The sequence below is a fragment of the Leptinotarsa decemlineata genome, unplaced genomic scaffold (genome assembly GCF_025532065.1).
Source record: "Leptinotarsa decemlineata unplaced genomic scaffold, Ldec_3_MD MMD2_tig00004307_RagTag_RagTag, whole genome shotgun sequence".
In the NCBI taxonomy this organism is placed as follows: domain Eukaryota; kingdom Metazoa; phylum Arthropoda; class Insecta; order Coleoptera; family Chrysomelidae; genus Leptinotarsa; species Leptinotarsa decemlineata.
This window is the reverse complement of record NW_027412606.1, coordinates 15,328,848-15,348,592: the sequence shown is the minus strand read 5'-3', so window position 1 is coordinate 15,348,592 and position 19,745 is coordinate 15,328,848. Positions and strand designations below refer to the sequence as shown.

Genomic DNA, 19,745 nt, shown 5'->3' with positions numbered 1-19,745 from the left:
CATCCAATTGTACATTTCTTTTCATATAGAATTTCTTGAATAAAAAAGTCTTGTGAATCTAACGCTAAATTCATTTCAGAAGTTGAATTTTCAATGTGTTTCATCACCTAAAAATTTGGAGTTCTATCACATTGCCATTCCATTTAGTAGAAAATTGTGTCAAAAACACATGAGTATTCAAGAAAATGAATATTTTGAAATGAAATTTTGAAACATTCGTCTCTCCCAATGTTACAACAAAGTAGGCTCTGGTAAATGTCTGTCAGAAAACAACTAATAGCTAATACCACGTTGGACATTGTTTTTGACAGACATTTATAAAAGATACCTCACAGAAGTTAGTCTTGCAGATGTTTCTTGTTCATCCACCAGCAAGCTGAGCAGCATGTTTTCCTCCTCGATACAATCTTCAAAGAGAACAGATACATGGAATGTTTCTTCCCCGTTTAGGGCCCTGTTCACAAGATGGGGATATTACTAGCTAGATTTCAGATGAAGGTTTCATATATGCAGTCGAGCCGCGTTGAAATTAATCGAATCCCAGGCGCACTGCTGTTTGATCGGATCTTTCCTGCATTAATGGGAGGTAACACCTCGAAACCGATCTGTAGGTGATCTATTCGACTGATTTCAGTATGGTCCTGCTGCTGAATTGACGAGAAACTTCTGCAAGACTAAAGTCTATGAGGTATCTTCCATAGGTAAATAAATGTATGTCGGATATAATCAGTTGAAATTAATTAAATATAAATGGATGAAAGTGAAGATACTAGTTGTTAACTGTTTATACTCTAATACATTTTAGCACAAGAAAAGCAGAAAAGTGTCACTTTGAATGTCATTGTGTCATACATGTTAATTTCAGGATAACTTTCTGTGGGATTACTATGAAGAACTATGTAGAGGCCAACATATCCAACAAATCCCATACAACCATTAAGTACGCCATGAAAATGCTAAGCAGTTCATCGGAAACAATAATCTTTATGTTTCTGGGTGTAGCTACCGTGAACAATAACTACGACTGGAATACATGGTTTGTTCTGCTCACGATTATATTCTGCTCATTTTATAGAGTTGTAGGTAAGTATGAAAATTGATAGGAAGTAAAACGAAACTTTTTCCATTTTCAACAAGAAATATAATTATAATTACTCAACTAGAAACCACCCATTTTTGAACTAGTAAACGATCACATATTCGTGTTGAAGATCTATAAAAATAGAATAAAAAATAAAAATTTTTTGGAATTTCAAAATATTTGGTATACAAGGTCATTCAACACATATGAGACAATTAATTCAGACCAGTTGCCTCTGATAACTGCAAAACCTGCAGATTTTTTCTCATATATTTGAATTGTCCTTTATTTTTTCTGGTCAATTGGTCAATTTTTTGTCAAAGTTGCAAAATCTCATGTATTGGGAATGCATTGTTTTTATGTCTCTCACTCCTTTAATTTTTTCCACTGGAAAATGTAGATATTTAGTTTGAAGAGGAATAGAACAGGATCTAAAATAAAACAAAATATGCTTATTTTTCAAAAAATGATGAGTTGAATGCGAGTTAATGATTTTGCACTAAAATAGAGAAACCAGAAAGACTATCCCCAAAGAATAGACATTCTGGAGGCCCCTTAATTTTTTTAAATCATGTTTTGAATGCATTCGGTTGAACAAAGTTCTGGAAAACTTTAAGTATAAAACTGATGTCAAGAAAGTCAGTGACAAAATCAAATGCCAGTTATATTTACTATAAATGAAAAATCTCATGTAGTGTGACTTCATTAGTGTTATCATTTGGGTTGTGTATTTTTTTCGAAGGACTATCATATTTCACAAAGCTTTTTCAATTGGTTCACAATAAAGTACTTATTTGACATATCACGCCACCTGTCTTTTTATCAAACATAACACGGCTTGTATATTTAATTTTGATCACCTTCTTCTAGGTGTTATAATATTCACAGCAATAGCCAATCGTTTTCGACTTCACCAGCTGAGTACGGTCGAAAAATTCGTCATGTCTTACGGAGGTCTCAGAGGAGCCGTAGCATTTGCGCTTGTTCTGCTGATAGATCCCAAAGTCGTAAAACTTCAGCCCATGTTCGTGACGACAACAATAGTTGTGGTGTACTTCACGGTCTTCGTTCAAGGAATATCCATAAAGCCCTTGGTGAAATTTCTCAATGTGAAAACTGCCGAGAAGAGAAAACCGACGATGAACGAAAGGATACATGAAAGGGTTAGTATTGATACATTCGCATCTCAATGGCAGAACTGATAAAATTTGTTAAAAACCTGATGATATATTTTCAATTGTTTTTGTGCCAATTCTAATTTTATAAAGAACAGTTTGAGAATGGGTATCAAAGAAGTACAAGGCAAACCATCAACTCAGCTGTTTTTAAGATGTTAGGAAAATTATTGAAACTATTAAAGTTTTTACAGAATCGAATAAGGTTTCTGCAAGGCTATCTGTATAAAGAGGTTGCTATATTAGATCCAATTATAAATATTGATATCAAACTGGATGGAAATGAAAACTATGGAAATACTTTCGATGTTGTCACCACTACTTTTTTTCAGAGGACTCATATGCTATTGATGTAAGGGGAAATATTCATTTTTGGTTCAAAAATCATTCAATTGTTAAATAGCAATATGTTCAAATTCGAAATATTAGAAGTTTTTCATCGAACATCACTCAGGGTGTTTCACAAGGATTCATTCTAGATCATGTATTGTATTTGAATTATATAAATTTATTTTCCATTATGAAGGTTTTTCAAAACTGTATTCAGCAGAACAACAAAAAAAATTAATTATATTGAATTTTTTATTAAGCACGATAAAATTATGATGAATTTCGAAAAATTATCTTTCATTTTCATATCAAAAACAAAAGTTAAATAAAATATGAATCCAATTACATTTGATAATAATCTAAAATACCAACTTTCTTAAATTTTTGTCGATAAAAATGTGATTTGGAAGGATTATATTGATTGAATCAGAAAAAATTCTCCATTGAATAGAATATTTTATACTTTTATTTTACCGAGATATTTGGAAAACATTCATTTCTCGTTAATCTTCTCAAAATTACATGTTTTGATTGGTTTTCCGTACTTCTCTTGACGTGTCAACTAAAACTGACTCTCATATCTGCTATGTCATTTATAGTGCTGATTTGGATGACATGGCTTCGTTTTGGCGCCTTTCAATGCTGTGCGCTAGATCTTTGGTAGATATGTTCTCTCTCCTTTTTGTTAAAATTCTCTTGGTGTTTCTTTATTTCTATGGCTTCTAAATACATATTGTTGAATAATGATTCGACGTTGGTAGCCTCTCGGTATTTTCGAAGAGGATATTGTGTTCTCCGTCGGAGAATGAATGTCCAGCGACAATAGGCTTCTCGGTATATCTCAGTCGGCAACTCCGTTTGTGCTTGACTAGGCGGGTACCATTTCTTCTTTTTGTCTGACCGATATAAACTTTACCACAGTTACCTGGAATCCTGTAGACTCCCAATGATTTGAGTGGATCTCTGCTGTCTTTTGCTGATCTCAGATACTTCGATATTGTCCTCGTTGGTTTGAAGACGGTGTTAATTTCTCCTTCTTTAGAAATTTCCCGATTCGATTGGTGACACCTTCTTTGTATGGCAGATAGACAGTGCCTTGGTGTTGCTCCTCACTGGTGTTCCTCTTCTTCTTCCTTAGACGCGTGGCGCAAATTATGTCTTCTCTGTCGTAGCCGTTCGCTAGTAAAACATTTGTTAGATGTGTCATTTCGTCGTTGACGTACCTTTCTTCACATATTCTCAAAGCTCTGTTGACTAAGGTGTTGATGATGGTTCGTTTCTGTTTTGGGTGTTGGTTGGATCCATTATGTAGGTATTGATCTAAGTGTGTTTTTTTCTGTTCACTTTATGGCCTAGTTGATTACCTCCCTTGATGACTATAAATAGGATTTGGAGGTTTTCTTCTAATTATATGGTGAACTGGATTTTTGGATAAAAGCTACTCGGATGATTCAGGAAGTTCTGAAGTTCTTCTTTTCCATGGCTCTGAACAACGAACGTGTCATGGAGTAATAGTCATGGAAAAGAAGAACTTCAGAACTGAATAGCTTTCATCCAAAAATCCAGTTCACCACGGAATTAGAAGAAAACCTCCAAATCCCATTCCTTGATGTTTTAGTCATCAAAAAAAGGTAATCATTTAGGCCATAAGGTGCCCAACGGAGAAACCAAGATACTTTTCGAAAATTTCGAGAGGCTAGCAACGTCGAATCATCTTTCAACAATAATGTATTTGGAAGCAATAGAAATACACAAACACCAAGAGAACTTCAACAGGATGGAAGAGAGAACATATCTACCAAATATCTGGCACACCGCGCGAACCCGCCAGTACAAAAAGTGCTTGAAAAATCAGCACTATAAATGACGAAGCAGAAATGAGAATTTCAGTTGACACGTCGAGACGAGTATTTCGACCATGCCATTGAAGATGACTACGCAGTTGCAGTTGGAAAGTTTGGAGATTGTAATCAAAGGAGACCAAGGCAAAAACCCGAAAACCAAACAAAACATTGACGCCAGCCGTGAAAGCCTACATTCCTACAAAATGACATGATTTGCTTTCTGTTTGAGGATCGGCTTGAGTGAATTATTTGAAACCATTAAACATATTACAAAACAAAGTCATGAATTGTATGCTCAAATTATCATTTCTGAAGCAACTGCCACTTTATACCACCCAAATAATATTTCGGATATAGAAAGGCTTTATAACTCGAATATATATGTAACTTCAAACATCAGTAAAATCAAAAACAAAATATCTCAATAGAATTATTTCTCAAGGAAACATCCTTTACTATAGAACAAGACGATATAAAATTTTTTCCGCTATCAGATCACGTTCGAATTTTGGGAAAAAGTCCATATTACGTGATGGTATTGATATCTACAATTGTTTGGCAGGTGACAAATTTGTCCAAATTCAAATATAAAGTCAAACAATTTCTCTTGAAACAATAGTCAAATAGTAAACAAAGATGTATCCGAATCGGTGAGCCTTTCTTTATTTTCTTTTCTTGCTTCTTCCTTGGGTATTTGTTTATGGTATCATACGTTTAATGAACTCACCGTGAGTGCAAGCCTATTATGAAATTAAAAATTTGCGCCATTTTCGAGAATTAAAAAAAAATTATTTCAGTTTTCATCATATACTACACGACAGCTGAACCAATTTATGACATTCATGAATAATCTCAATAGCAACATTCAGTTCACACCCGAAACAGGGATCGAGAAACAGATGAATTTCTTTGACCTGACCATTACACACAATCAGAATAAATTTGAGTTCAATGTTTTCACAAAACCTAGCTATACAGACATTACCAGCGATTCTTTCCATCCTGACAGTCATAAATTAGCTGCCTACAATTCAATGTTGCACAGAGCATTCTCACTGCCTTGTCTGCTAACAATCTAGCTAGGAAAATTGATATAATTACACAGATAGGTCACAATAACTGTTTCAACGCAGATACTATACAGAAGTTAGTCAGAAAACAAAGCCGTAAATTCATGTACAGATTGATATACCCTCAGGTCAAACAACCAGAAATCAGGAAATGGATAACTCTTACATATTTTGGAAAAAGAACAGTGATAATCGCGTGTTTCTTCAGAAAAAGCTATGTGGAAGTGGCATTCAGACCACATGCCAGGTTATCTTCTGATTTCCTTTTCAATGCCAAAGATAAGGTGGACAAGTTGGAGAAATCTGGAGTTTATAAGCTTGAGTGTTCGGAATGTAATAGTGTTTATGTAGGACAATGTGGTCGAAATTTCCAAAAACGGTATGCTGAACATGAAAGGTCCTTCAGACTAGAAAAAAATGATTCGAAGTTTTCAAACTATTCTATGGCATACAACCAAAAGTTCCCGAATCTAAACGATACGGAAATTTTACATTATGCAAGGAAGGGTTACAAATTCAATTATTTAGAATCCTTGGAAATTCACAAGCATAAACATTGTGGGTGCAACCTGTTAAATGATCAAATCGATTCAGTTCACTCACCGGTTTTCAAATCAGCATATCCGCATTGTAAATTGTAAATTCAGGTACTCAATCAAGCCAAGTATCTCTATAATTACCTACAGGGGTGCTATATCAGGGCTAATGTAATAAACAATTGTTAGTTTAATGTATAAGTTTGAGAATGTCCTTATAGGACGAAACTGCAGTAACGTTAGTTACAAAAAAAAGTGGTAAAAAACATAGAAAGTTTCAATTTTCTCTTTTTCATTTTATACATACTGCATTGAATCATACAGGGTGTTCCTTAAACACATGCTAATATTTCAGGAGGTAATTCTTAGACCCATTTCAAGTAAAAAACGTCCTATGGACGTATGTCCTAAACGCCTTAACTTTTGAGATACAGGGTGGCAAAGTTTTCAAATATAATCAGTTTTGTAATAATAACTGAGATAATTTTGTAGACATCTTTGGCATATTTGGTACATATGTTCCATGCCTCAAGGCATATTTTCTGATATGAATTTTTTTTAATTTTCTCTGCCAGTGGCGTACCTACGAGTTTTGAAATGTATATTTTTGGCGAAAAAAATACTACGCCACTGCTCTATCTTGCATTAAAAATTATTTTTAAAATCTCCATATATTTTTGAGCACATTTGATTTGATGGGTTTTCTTTGTCCGACGCATGGTTTTCGCTCAAAAAATTAAAAATCGCTTTACTCAAGGATAAATTCCTTAAAAATCTGATGCGGTATCGTGCATCGACTGAAAGCAAACTGAGAGATCAGATTTGTTGCAAAATAATTGAGGATCTAAAAGGTATTTGTTTGTTGTCAGATGCACTGTTCTCAATTAAAATTACGTCATAACGCAGCACCGCTTAATAATTTTTGAAAACATAAATTTAGTTATCCTGGAATAAATGACGTGTAGCAGAATTTATTTACTGCACCTCTTGGAAATATGGAGTTCGTCAATATGTGATTTCTTTTGAAGATTAAAAGCAGAAAAAACAGCGTACCCACCATAGCAATAAAAAACGAATTCTCTGTATGTACAAACGTCAGTTGCTAATATTGATGTTGGTTTAAAGTAAGGTGTAGGTGTTAAAAACTGTCACAGCGCGTTTTGATTGATTTTGAAGTGTTATTGAAGTTATTTTGGTAGTCCGCTGTTTTTCTGAATATCAGTAAATATGGTAAATTATACGAATGCGGAAATGGCGGAAATGCATTACGTATATGCCCTTGCCGATGGTAATGCAACAGAAGCCAGGCGCATTTATCAGGAAAGATATCCTAATCGTGCCTCACCAGATAGCCGAACCTTTTCAAATATTCATCGTCGACTTGGGGAAACTGGTAGTTTCAAGAAAGGGACTCCGGAAGGTAGACCTCGTGTAGTAAGAACTCTTGAAATTGAGGAAGCGGTGCTGCAAGAAATTGAGGAACATCCTGCGACTAGTACGAGGAAGATCGCTAGAACTCTGGATATTTGTCATCAAATTGTTTGGCGTATTTTGGTTGATTTTTTGTTATACCCATACCATATTTCAAGAGTGCAGGCATTACTCCCCAGAGATTTTCCACAGCGTGTGAACTTCAGTCAGTGGTATCTACAAAGTATTGCACTAAATCCGCAATTTGAGACACAAATTTTGTTCACAGGCGAAACAAATTTTTCTCGGAATGCCATTCGAAATTTCCATAACAATCATGTGTGGGCTGAAAAAAATCCCCATGCAATAACCGAAACCCATTTCCAACACCAATTTTCGGTTAATGTATGGGCAGGAATTATAGGTGATCATCTAATAGGCCCATTTTTTCTACTAGTACGCCTTGATGGTCGTTCTTATTTACACTTTCTCGAAGAAGACTTACCTGGGTTATTGGAAGATGTGCCACTTGCGTTAAGGAATCGAATATGGTACATGCACGATGGCGCCCCTTCTCATTTCAGTGTAATTGTCCGAAACCATTTAAATACAGTTTATCCTAATCGTTGGATAGGTCGCGGAGGACCTCAGCAATGACCAGCAAGATCCCCCGATCTCAACAGTTCAGATTTATTTTATGGGGTCACCTTAAAACTCTTGTGTATAAAACTCACGTTAATACTTTAGAAGATTTAAGAGAGCGAATAGTTGTCTCGTGTGAAACTATACGAAATACGCCGGGAATATTTGAACGGATGCGTAATTCCATGCGTAGAAGGGTAGAAGCATGCATACTAAGTGCAGGTGGCCACTCACAACAATTTTTATAATCAGTTTTGGTATTATTACCAATTAACAAATTTGTGCTATTTGTTTAGACTTACTGTCACAAAATAAAATAAAACTCGTTTTTGTGAAAAATTTATTTTTTTGCAGATTATGTTTTCAAATATTATTAGGGAATTGGTAATGCGTTATGAAGCAATTTTCAGATTCTCATTCATTTTAGAATTGATCTAATTTCTTAATTTGCTTTCTGTCGATTTTTATTTTTTTGAGTGAAAATCATGCGTCGAACAAAGAAATACCCGGAGATCAAATTTTCCCAAAAATAAATGAGGAACGCCCTGTATATTATAAGTACACCCGTTATTGATGAAACTACCTTGTAGTTGAAATACATGATAAAAATCATATAATTTTACCACTATAAATTTTATTCAAGACGCTTTCCACTACAGGGTAGTTCAGTTCAGTAAAACGCATCTTGAATAAAACTTATAGTGCGAAAATTGTAAAATTAATATCGTGGATGAATCAATTTTATTCAGTTTATGAACTTTGTAGTTTATTGGAAACAAAAAAGTTGAATTGATTTTCATCAGTCCGGACTTCCATTGTCTAAAATGATATCCCTGAAAGAACAAATAAAATTGAAAATTAAAATGAATAGCTGAAAATAATAATTATATCAAGCAAAAAACGCTCTGAAATTGAATTACAATAATATAAAAATTAGGCAAGAAATTGAACAATCAAAATGAACTGAAAATTAAAAAATTCCCTCACGACGTTTCGATTGTTAGTATCCGTAATCTGTTTAAAATCTGTTGGAATCTGTTTAAAATCTGTTTTTCCGTTAATCATCTGTCGCCCCCATACGATCGACAACTCTCGGAAGTTGAGAAACTTGTGCAAGCCAAGGACTAACGAGGTCTTACCTTTCAACGTGTGATTCCTAACATGGTTGCAGAATCATACCAGCTTCAACCAGATAAATTCTCTCGAGAAAAATATCTGGTCGAGGCAGGAATCGAACCCACGGTCTTCCGATCGTGAGTCGAGCGCACTACCACCGCGGCCAATTCCACAACAATCATCTTCGGGTGATGACGGGCAGTATCATATTAGACAATGGAAGTCCGAACTAATGAAATTCACCATGAAACATTTTCAATCACCTTCAAACAAACATTGAATTGAATTGACAAAAAGAATCTTCACATATGCACTAATTCAGTAGTGAGAATCAAATATTGTTGAATCGGTTCTTTCATACAACATTCTCCAAGAAAAAGTGGCGGATGTACTGTAGATGCAAATAAGTTTTCACTCCCCTGAGACTGAGAATTTTAATCAAATTAAATCCTATTTGGAAGTCAAATTCAGACAACAATATTATGTAACTTGTAAATAATTCTTGCTAAAACCCTATAATTTTATGGGTTCAAGTAACATATCACATTTTCACTGTTTACAAAACCGAAACACGTGTTTCACTATACAATAGCTTCCTCATACAAAAATGTATGAAAACGTCACCAAAGTTTTATTCGAATGCATTATTGATTTTCATCAAGTACCGACCAACTCTATCAAATAATTTTATGGAAATGAAAATTTATATATGTCAAGAACGTTGACAAAATGTGGAATTGAAATTATGATATATAATCTTGTACATGAGTGAAAAATGATATTTCAGAATATCATACAAACTCATTATTATAGTTTCGATAATTACGAAAAACTATTAACAACTTATAACATTCATACAATCTTTTAAAAAAGACATTGTCAGTACAAGTTACTCTTTCCTCTTGTAAACAAGGTCCCGCATGTGAATATGGAAAGAGTACCTATCTGGCCCTTTCATTCAATCAAAGAATCGAAAATTTTCTCAAAAATGTCTTATTCAAGTGTCTTATAGGAGTCACTGATGAAGTTTTACTGAATATGTTTCGTTCGCTCTCACTATATTCATATATTCTGTGATTTACGAAAATTTTCCATTTGGCTCAAACACCTCTTATTGGGTGATATTATTCAAAATTTGTATTGATTTCAGTTGATGGACCATACAATGGCTGCTATCGAGGACATATTGGGTCAGCATGGTAATTACCACATTCGAGACAGGTAAATTGTTATAAATTTCTTTCTGATTTCAGCTTCATCCTCAAGATTAACAAATAGTGACGAAATCAAGACACCTGAATTGAAAAATCTTTGTTTTGTGGTAGTTGATGGAATAAAAATCGATAGATTTCTCAACGAATTTTCATACTCATATAATGTAAATAACCTAATAGGTTCAGTTTTAATCAATAGAAAGAAGCAAAATTACTAATTCTTTTCATACCAACAAAATCTGAATGTGAGAGAAAAATGTATGAGAGTGAAATCTCTCATTTGAACAATCGATCCAAATGGAATAAAAATATATTTTTGTTGGTATTACAAACAGGGTGTCGATTTGAGAACTTATCACTCTATATATTTTGGCCACTATAGAAGATATAAACATATGCAAAAACACCCTAAACTTATTTTCAAGGGGGATACTTTGTAGACTGTGAAATTACATGGATACTCTAGCGTAGGGAGAGTCAACCCCAATAATATTGAATGAAAAGGGTAGTTGTATAATACCTCATTTTAAAGCCCTTAAAAATACCACCTAATTCACATTTTCTGTCAGTACTTTTGGAGAAATCGAGTAAAATCGTGTGTTTTGCAATAAACAGCGATAAAATCTGCTCTCAGACAATCCAAAAACTTCTGCCTGAAACACGCAGCTCTTATTCTTCTTTTAAAATCTTCCACAGCTTTCATAAGCAATCGATTTTCAATGCCCTCCCAAGAATACCAGCGCGAACATTCTTTTTTTTATACTCTATATGATCTTTCCTGAAAAGTAGCGGATTTTCATCACACCAGAAGCGACATACCCTTTGAAAATAAGGCACACATATTAGTAAAGCGAATTTTGTGAAAAATATTTTGATTTCCATTCACGAAATCCATCATTGTTAAACAAAATTCCATTCTTCTGTCGAAATCATCGTCATAAAGCTATTGAAGAATTTTGTAGAGTTGAAATTCATTTGATTTCAGTTCTTTTCTTACTGCTTCATGGAAAATTCATACTCGGCATGCCACAATGCAAAGTGATACGGGGGGTTCAGCAGTAAAGTGCCTGAAACTTCTATTTGCACTACTTCATACAAAACACGACGATTTTTTTGTTAGCAACGGAACCAGATTCGTTAAACTCAGCACCTAATTCCAGGACATATTTATGTTTCAAATTATTGTTGGAATATCTTTCATTGAACATTTTTGCCGTTCATTTTGCACATCTTTGACCTTTCCCATAAGAATAATTTCAGTTTTTTGTTGAAAATAATTATTAATAAACACAATACCTCTAATTCACGAAACCATTTTTTCATTGACGTTAATTTGGTAATCAAAAATCGCACATATTTCTTGACGAGCAAAATTTTGTAATGATTGCAAGTATTTTAAATGAATGTCAAGCTGGAAAAATTCAATCCATCATGAATAATCTGAAAAGGAAATCAGAAAAATTTGGAACATACGTTGATGTTTTTTTTTTCTATGATTGTATGTCTTCAACAACTGGTTTTCGAAAAATTAAATGTGCCAAAATGAATTAATTTTTATTATGAAGTACCTCACATATGTGCCTTTCCTTTCAGTCGAAGTATCAAACTATCTGAGGACATATTAACAAATACCTAAATAATCACTTTTGACTGAAGCTCTTCAGCCAGAAATAATTATCTGATCTGACTTTTCTTTATTTTCCAGATTCAAACGATTCGATAACGCTTTTATTCGCCCCTACCTCGTTAGGAATCATCAGGGAGCGGAACAAAAGATCCTTGAAACCTACTCGAAGCTAGCTATGCGAGACGCCATGGAATACATGCGCAGAAATGCATCAACCATTGGCAACATTTCCGGAACGGAGAGCATGTCCGCCATATTCAAAAATTACACTGGAGGAAATCTTAACGGCAGGTGCGACCCAACATTAGATATATTTAAAAAAACTGATAGATTCTTTTTACGTATTGGAAGATGAATGAGGAACTAGGCAATCAAAACAAATCTACCTTTGATTGTTATTTTTCAATCAAAAGTATTTGTAAAAAAAATTGTTGTAAAACGTATGAAAAATGCCCAATCTACGATAAGTGTTCGTAGTCCAATTAATGTGGGTAATAATGGGACTTATGGCTTTGTTCAGATCCAAGTCAACACTTGGAATATACATATAACCACTTGAAACTGAAGTTACATGGCTCGACAACGAGGTCGTAATCTACCTGACCCCCAAGTTTTGTCACTTGCCTTTTTCAGTTCCTGGTGAACACTGATAACCTTGTTGTTCAAGTCCAGTATTTATGCTCCTGGACACGTACAGAATAGAGGTATTGCAACAGTACCCCAGAACTTACATTGGCCAGACCAATAGAAGAATTTTCAACAGAGCCTGTGAACAGATTCAGCCAGCTCTCTTCAAACATCACTTCGGCTACACAATGAGCTTAAAATACACCAAAACCATTGATACGGATAAAACTCATCAGGCCAGGATAATTCGGTACGGCCGCTTGATTGAGAAAAAGTATCAAAAACAAATAAACGGATTCAACATCACAGGAAAAACTGCGGAATCGTGTCATTGTCGGAAGACATTGTGATTACAAAAAATTTTCCCAACCTAGTCACGGGTGCAGCTATAGCGTGACATTCGGGTCCAAGATAAATAAAACAAAAATGATGGGTATTAAGTGTTATGGTATTATCAATAAAAAAAAATTTTTTGGACAAGCACTCATGGAGAAGTGGGCAAACCGCCACAGACACGTGTTTCTGGCTACTTAGCATTCGTCAGTACGATACAGCCAATTGCAAAGGATAGACAACACTTGGTTACGAAAAAGGGTCAAAAACAATCGAAAGGATTCACTATCAGGTGCTGATTGCGGATTCATGTTATCATCGGAAGACCTTGTGATTACAAGGAATTCTCCCAACTTAGTTACGGATACAGCTATAGCAACCTGCGTGACATACGGTCTCCAATACTAAACCATGCCCGAAATAGTTGCTATACCTGATTTCATTCAAAGACTCAATTTGTGAGATCAGATGATAACTTATCTTTTGAAAACACTTCTGAAGCATCATCAGAAGTCATCTCCTGGTTTGCGAAACGCGCGTCATTAGGTTAGGTTAGGTTAGGTCCAAACTGAATAGGTCTATCTATTCTCCACCGCAACCCGCAAGGGTTTATTGTGGCTTACACCTATTCACATTCGACCAAATAAACCCAGCTTCTTAACGAAGCCGATTAATTTGTATGGTGGGTAGTTTTTCAGGTCAGATGATAAGAGTATGGCTCTGCCGAACTCTAAAAACCTGATTCAGTCCCCAGCAGAGCAGGCTCTGCTGTTTCATCATTTTCCAAACAGAGGCGACCTACACTGTCTTCCGACTCTCTGCATATGATGATTCAGATGACAGTGACCTGTAAGAAGACCTGTTAGACGTCATAACTGCATTTTTGTTCGGGTTGAGGAGTAGTGTTTTCAATAGATTTACTTCATGCCAGAGGTTCCAACTTCTATTCATCAAGATAATAACGTAATTTTTAAGACCTGAAATTTTGAAATCATCTGGAACCTGCAATGTTATCAAAAATTCCTGGGCGATAGTCCGATCCATAATTTATTTTTCTCTAATCTATTCGAATTCTCAACACATAACATTAGTTTGTAACAACGGTTACAAAATACAATCATAAAATGTATATATAAGCTGAATCAGAGAGAAAAGATCAGGAATCTGGATGAACCCAGAAAATTATTTGATATTAGGGGAATATACCAATTCAAAATATGCATGTTCATTCATAATTTTCAGAATATTAGTGACGTTCTATCCCAACACCATGTTAATAAATATTGTTTTTGATATTTTCAGTTTCAGATATTTCATTTCACCTACGAACCATCTACCAGCTGACCAATTTTGATTTTAGAGTTTTTTTTTGAGTTAGTTTTATTACGCCCCAATAATTCGATTTCCCTTCTTCTTATTGTGGACGTAACAACCAAACTGTTATTTTTAACACCTCGACATGTGTTTCAATCATCAAGTGATCATCTTCAAGAAAGAATAAACTTGAAAGTTTAATTTTCATCTTGAAGATGATTACTTGGTAATTGAAACACGTGTCGAGGTGTTAAAAATAACCGTTTGGTGTTGGGATAGAACTCCAGTTATATTAATTACTACACTAAAGGTTCCAAACAGTGCATCACAAGTATATAATGTTAAGCATAATAAAATAGATCAACGACGGAATCAAATCAATTCATGATCATAATACACGGCAAATTCAAAATAATAGTTTCACAACCACACAAAAGTAAATTTGGTCAAAAATGTATTTTTCATGATGAAGTTAATGTATACAATAAAATATCCAACAATTAAAAAAAAATTAATCATACCAAATTCAAGATAGACCGAAAAGAATATATATTGAAATAGATTGACAATGTTGTAGTTTTACATATTTTTATTTGTCGGAATATTCTCAGTATATTCTTTTTTCAAAATGTATGTTACATTGTCGCTGGAAATGATAAATGTATTATTATTATTATATAAATCTGAAAAGAAAATATGTATATGAGGTGTGTAAACTGAATTGAAAATGAACACCAACCACACAAATCCTCTGAAAGTTATATAGACTTTCATTCATTGCAAGATCTATTATACTTTAAATGTGATTATTGGTCTGAAAAATCGCAAGAAAAAGTCATCACACAAACCAAAGATCAAACACTGGTTGGTATTTGGATAGTGAACAGGTCATTACATGACTTTTGATAGAAATGGCTCAGTACTTACGAATAACTCTATCACTGAAATATATGTCGTTAATAAAAGAAGTAAATGTCAAATAAAATAGAACACCTGATTATTTTCTCAGTGTGAAAACGATGATATAGTTGAAAGCTGGGTAACTTTTATATTTTTACAGCGATTGTTTCCTTCGAAGCGATAAAACTATGAGAAAATTGTACATCGATAAAACGCTTTTTCTGAACAGTGATAAAATTGACGGCAATAAAACTGACAGTCGTGAAATCAACATCTGTGTCATTAATAAAATATTTTTTTCATATCGATGCATTCAATTCAGATATTTCGGGAAATAATCTCGAGACGGTGAGAAAAGAAATATATTCAACCTCCAATGTGATGTGAAGGTAGCTGTTAGAGCCACTTCCTTCAAAAGTTCTAAAGCAAATTAATCATAAACTGAATAGCAAATCTTATTTGTATATCAGAATACCAAACAGTGTAGGAAAAATGTAACTAAATATGGATTGGAAGTTTCTGAACTATCAACTTTTCGATGCGAGTTCAGGAAAGCAGAACAAATAAATATATTTTTGGGAAAGAAAGTTTTTGGCTTTCTTTCCCAAAAATTAATCACTCCTAAAAAATATAACCCCTTCAATTAAAATAAATATAGTTTTAAAACACTAAAAAACGCGCTTTTAAAGAACATCGAACTAAAAAGTTGAGCGCTAGATATACAAAAAATATGGCTTTTTTCACAATAATACTAGTATTTTTCGATCTTTATTGTTTTAAGCTTATTTAAAAGAAAATTATTTTTAACTTTTCAGTTCGATGTTCTTTAAAAGCGTGTTTTTTAGTTTTTTGAAACTATATTTATTTTTACCTTTTTTGTTCGATGTTCTGTAAAAGCGTGTTTTTTACTTTTTTAAACTATATTTATTTTTTACTTCTCAGTTTTATATGCTATAAAAGCGTGTTTTTGAGTTTTTTGAACTGTATTTATGAAATATTTAAGTAACTGAATTTCGCTAACAGTAACTGATTTTCTTTTGGATAACCTATCAAGGAGGTTACGTACAGCGCCATCTGCCAGCGAATAGATCAAGCAATAATGTCGATAGTTACGTACAGCGCTATCTGCCCGCGAATAGATCAAGAAATATCAAGGAGGTTACGTACAGCACCATCTGCCCGCGAATAGATCAAGCAATAATGTCGATAATTTTGTCAATACATATTCCGAACTTGAGAGTTACAAACAAACAAACATACATACATACATACAGGTGAAGCTAATATAAAGCGTGTAAAAATATTTTCCAATGTCACACATCAAACTCAAGATAGATCGTTCATTATGATATTAAAGGTTCAATGCCCGCAAAACTAGTAGGAGGTAACTGATAGGGGGATTTATTAAACAGTGGTTCAAAATTCAAGATCAAAGAATTTTATTAATTATTCTGGAAGTACAACAACAAGCAGTAGTTCACCGTAAAATACAGATCTGAGCAGAACAAAAATTTTGAGAACTGTCAGATGAAGTAGATACAAATGTATAGAAAAAAACAGGAACTATTTTTGTTTTTGGTAAAATATCATACGAGATGATATTCAAAAAAAAGGCAATATTGAAATTTATAATATTTGGACAGTCAGTATATGCTCACATACCAAAATAACAGAGGCAAAAATAGTATCGGAATAATTTACATAGGACCGAAAGCAATTGTTGGTCCGTTGAACCCCCTTCATGATTTTGATGAATTACTTTTGCATTAATAACACCCACAAATGAAGAATAATCGATTCTCACTATGTGTTGTTTTATTCAATTAAGAGCATTATAATTTACATGTGTTTGGAAGTGAACTGAGGTCGAGCCTACAAATAATTGAATTTATATGAACTCTTTGTAATATCAAGATAGGAAAAGAAATAGAATAACTGTCGGCAAAGATAAATCTTGGAATGAAGTATAAGTAAGCAATTATAATTTATGAATAAAAATATATCCAAACAAGTTTCAATAGAGAACGATTGGATTAAATTCATGGTCATCAATTCTTAAAGTTAACATGCAGAATTCAATCAATTTTATTATAGGTTTTCAGTCAACGTTTGGATTATTGTTGTAGTCATCAATATTCGGAATTAAATTAGTGTCAGTGTGTTTTGAAAACACTGTAACCCAGGAGAAATAAACACAAATTATTTCAGTCCATGGCAATTAAAGACGAAGACGGAATTGAATATCATTATTATTTGTAAGATGTTTTTAAAAAGTGAAGAGTTGCAGAATTCATTTCAAGAGTAGAGTTCTGTATAGATATCTTTTACAAGAAAAATGCTGTTGAGAGAAGAAGAGAAATTATGAACGAAAACCGAACTATATAAATCGGATCGCATCGGGCAGATAAACAGTTCCAAATCAAAGCGCGGAATTTGAAAGCGATACAGTGCGATTATTAACCCTGCGTCCGACATGTGGACTTTTGTAATAGTTGTAGACACGTGGGGTGTGTGAGACCCCAATATGATTTTTCTGTTGAAATCAACAATTTTATGAATTGCAGCATAGTTGTTATGAGAATTCTATACTATAATATCCCTTTTTGCAATAAAATAATTTTCGATTTACCAAAACGAGCAATAAATCGTTATATTCCGTCTTTACCAAAACAATGGGTTCTTTTAATGGAAAAAATATAGATTTACTCGAAGAAGTCTTTTGCACATAAAACGACTATATACATATAAATTGCTGGTTCAAACAGATAATAAAACATCATAAAATGGAAATAAAAAAAATGTATTGAAAATCATAAAAAGTTACACTTCATCAACGTTTGCCATTTCTACGCAAGATTTGCAATATATTTCTGCATGATCCAGAAATATGAATTTATTGCATTTGTAACAAATGTATTTTGTATTTCGACCACGGGCACGATGGCAATCTTGCGACCTTCCTTGACCATTTTGTTTAGGTCTTTTGGATGGAGGTTCCACAGTTTCGCCTTTGATCTTCGAAATCTAGATCATCAGATTCGTCAATTTCATTATCACTCACTATTTCATCCCATAAGGACTGAAGACGGGCCATTTAGTAAACACAATAGTGTTTAATAAATCACTCGACATTGTATATTAAATCGTAATTTTTTTTCAGTACCAGTTTCAGTCAATTGGATTCCAGTACATGGAATATCGACATGCAGGAACTAGAATATAACCCTTCTAAAAAAGATCTCACTGATGCAAAAATCCATCATTTGTTGGCTGAGGAGTTGGTGAAACCTTATAGAAGGGTAAGTTGCTAGATAAATTATTGAACAGTTCCATTTAACAATCATTTATCATTAGAATCAGCGGAAGATATTATGAAAAGTCATAATTTCTTTGTGTCTTGTACTTTCTTCCAGTTCACGAAAAAAAAAAACAATTGACATGCCCCGGCTTCGCACGGGTGCAACGGTGATACCATATATTAATTCACCGGAAGTTTAAGGTCATGGAGAAACTGTGATGAAAAATAAACTTTATTTTATGAACGTGCTCCCCCACGGGGAGTGCCCCAGTTGGAATATTAGAAAATCCTTTCTTGGTGCGTATCTGAGATATAAGAAGCACCATTACACCAAATTTTAGCTTCCTAGACTAATACGGAGAAACAGAGATGAATAAGTGAGTGTTAAGTGAGTGACTTTCGCATTTATAATCATAAATTTAGGCAAATGTAATGCGACGGGTAAAATAAGTTTGAAAATCCTCATTATTCCTCAATGAACACATATAGACAAATTGCAAAAATGTAGAAACCCACACACATTAAAGAGTGATCTCCGAGAACATCAGCAATACACAACCGAAGAGCTGAGATGAGTATCTGTAAAATTTTTCAGCTCAGACAAAATTTTTTAAACGACGTCTTTGTGAAAAATACTTTGAATTTACGCAGTAACTTATCGGGGAGAAATGTAAAGTTTGCCCTTTCTGCACGTGTATAAAGTTCTCTATTACACTTTTCATATTTTTCACATTAAGGGAGATGAAAATATCCAAAAATGTCTATAAAAAATTCAGAACAGATACTTTTAGAGTCAAGTCTAAAAAACTAACGAAATAATTATTCATTATGTAAGGTTTCAATAAGTTGGACAAAAGATGTATTGTGATGGTTTGGAGTTTGGGTCAATAATAACAATGATAATAATAATATTACATGAGGCAGACTCTAACCAAACCACTCTGTCGAGTTGGTTTCTCTGTTTATTGAAGTCTTCGGTGGAATAATGCCCTTTCTACTCTCGAATCTCAAAATCATGCCGTCTTGCCCCACTAAGCCAGACAAATTCAGAAGGATGTCTTTCTTGGCCCACCGCGGTTGCTCTGGGCACATAATTCTCGGACCCAATGATCACTTACCCCACGGTGTGGGGAGTGGTCGTTGGTTGATAATGTTGGTGCGCCCTTCCGAATGTATCGGGACTTCGGGAGATAGGGCCTGACCAGCCCAAACTCGAGTATAATAATAA

At 34.0% G+C, this 19,745-nt stretch overlaps 2 protein-coding genes across 4 annotated transcripts in view; one reads left to right on the top strand and one right to left on the bottom strand.

The window, feature by feature from the left end:
• pip (heparan sulfate 2-O-sulfotransferase pipe) overlaps positions 1 to 19,745 on the bottom strand; it is a 530,582-nt gene that overhangs the window by 456,765 nt on the left and 54,072 nt on the right. The gene's annotated exons all lie outside the window — the stretch shown is intronic.
• Positions 1 to 19,745, top strand: part of Nhe2 (Na[+]/H[+] hydrogen exchanger 2) — a 123,945-nt gene that overhangs the window by 66,243 nt on the left and 37,957 nt on the right. For both annotated transcript variants that reach the window (XM_074179048.1, XM_074179047.1), the window contains exons 4-8: positions 866 to 1,083; positions 1,952 to 2,244; positions 10,355 to 10,425; positions 12,124 to 12,336; positions 18,380 to 18,518. In XM_074179048.1, the coding sequence (XP_074035149.1) occupies positions 866 to 1,083; positions 1,952 to 2,244; positions 10,355 to 10,425; positions 12,124 to 12,336; positions 18,380 to 18,518 (934 nt within the window). The remainder of the gene's footprint in view (positions 1 to 865; positions 1,084 to 1,951; positions 2,245 to 10,354; positions 10,426 to 12,123; positions 12,337 to 18,379; positions 18,519 to 19,745) is intronic.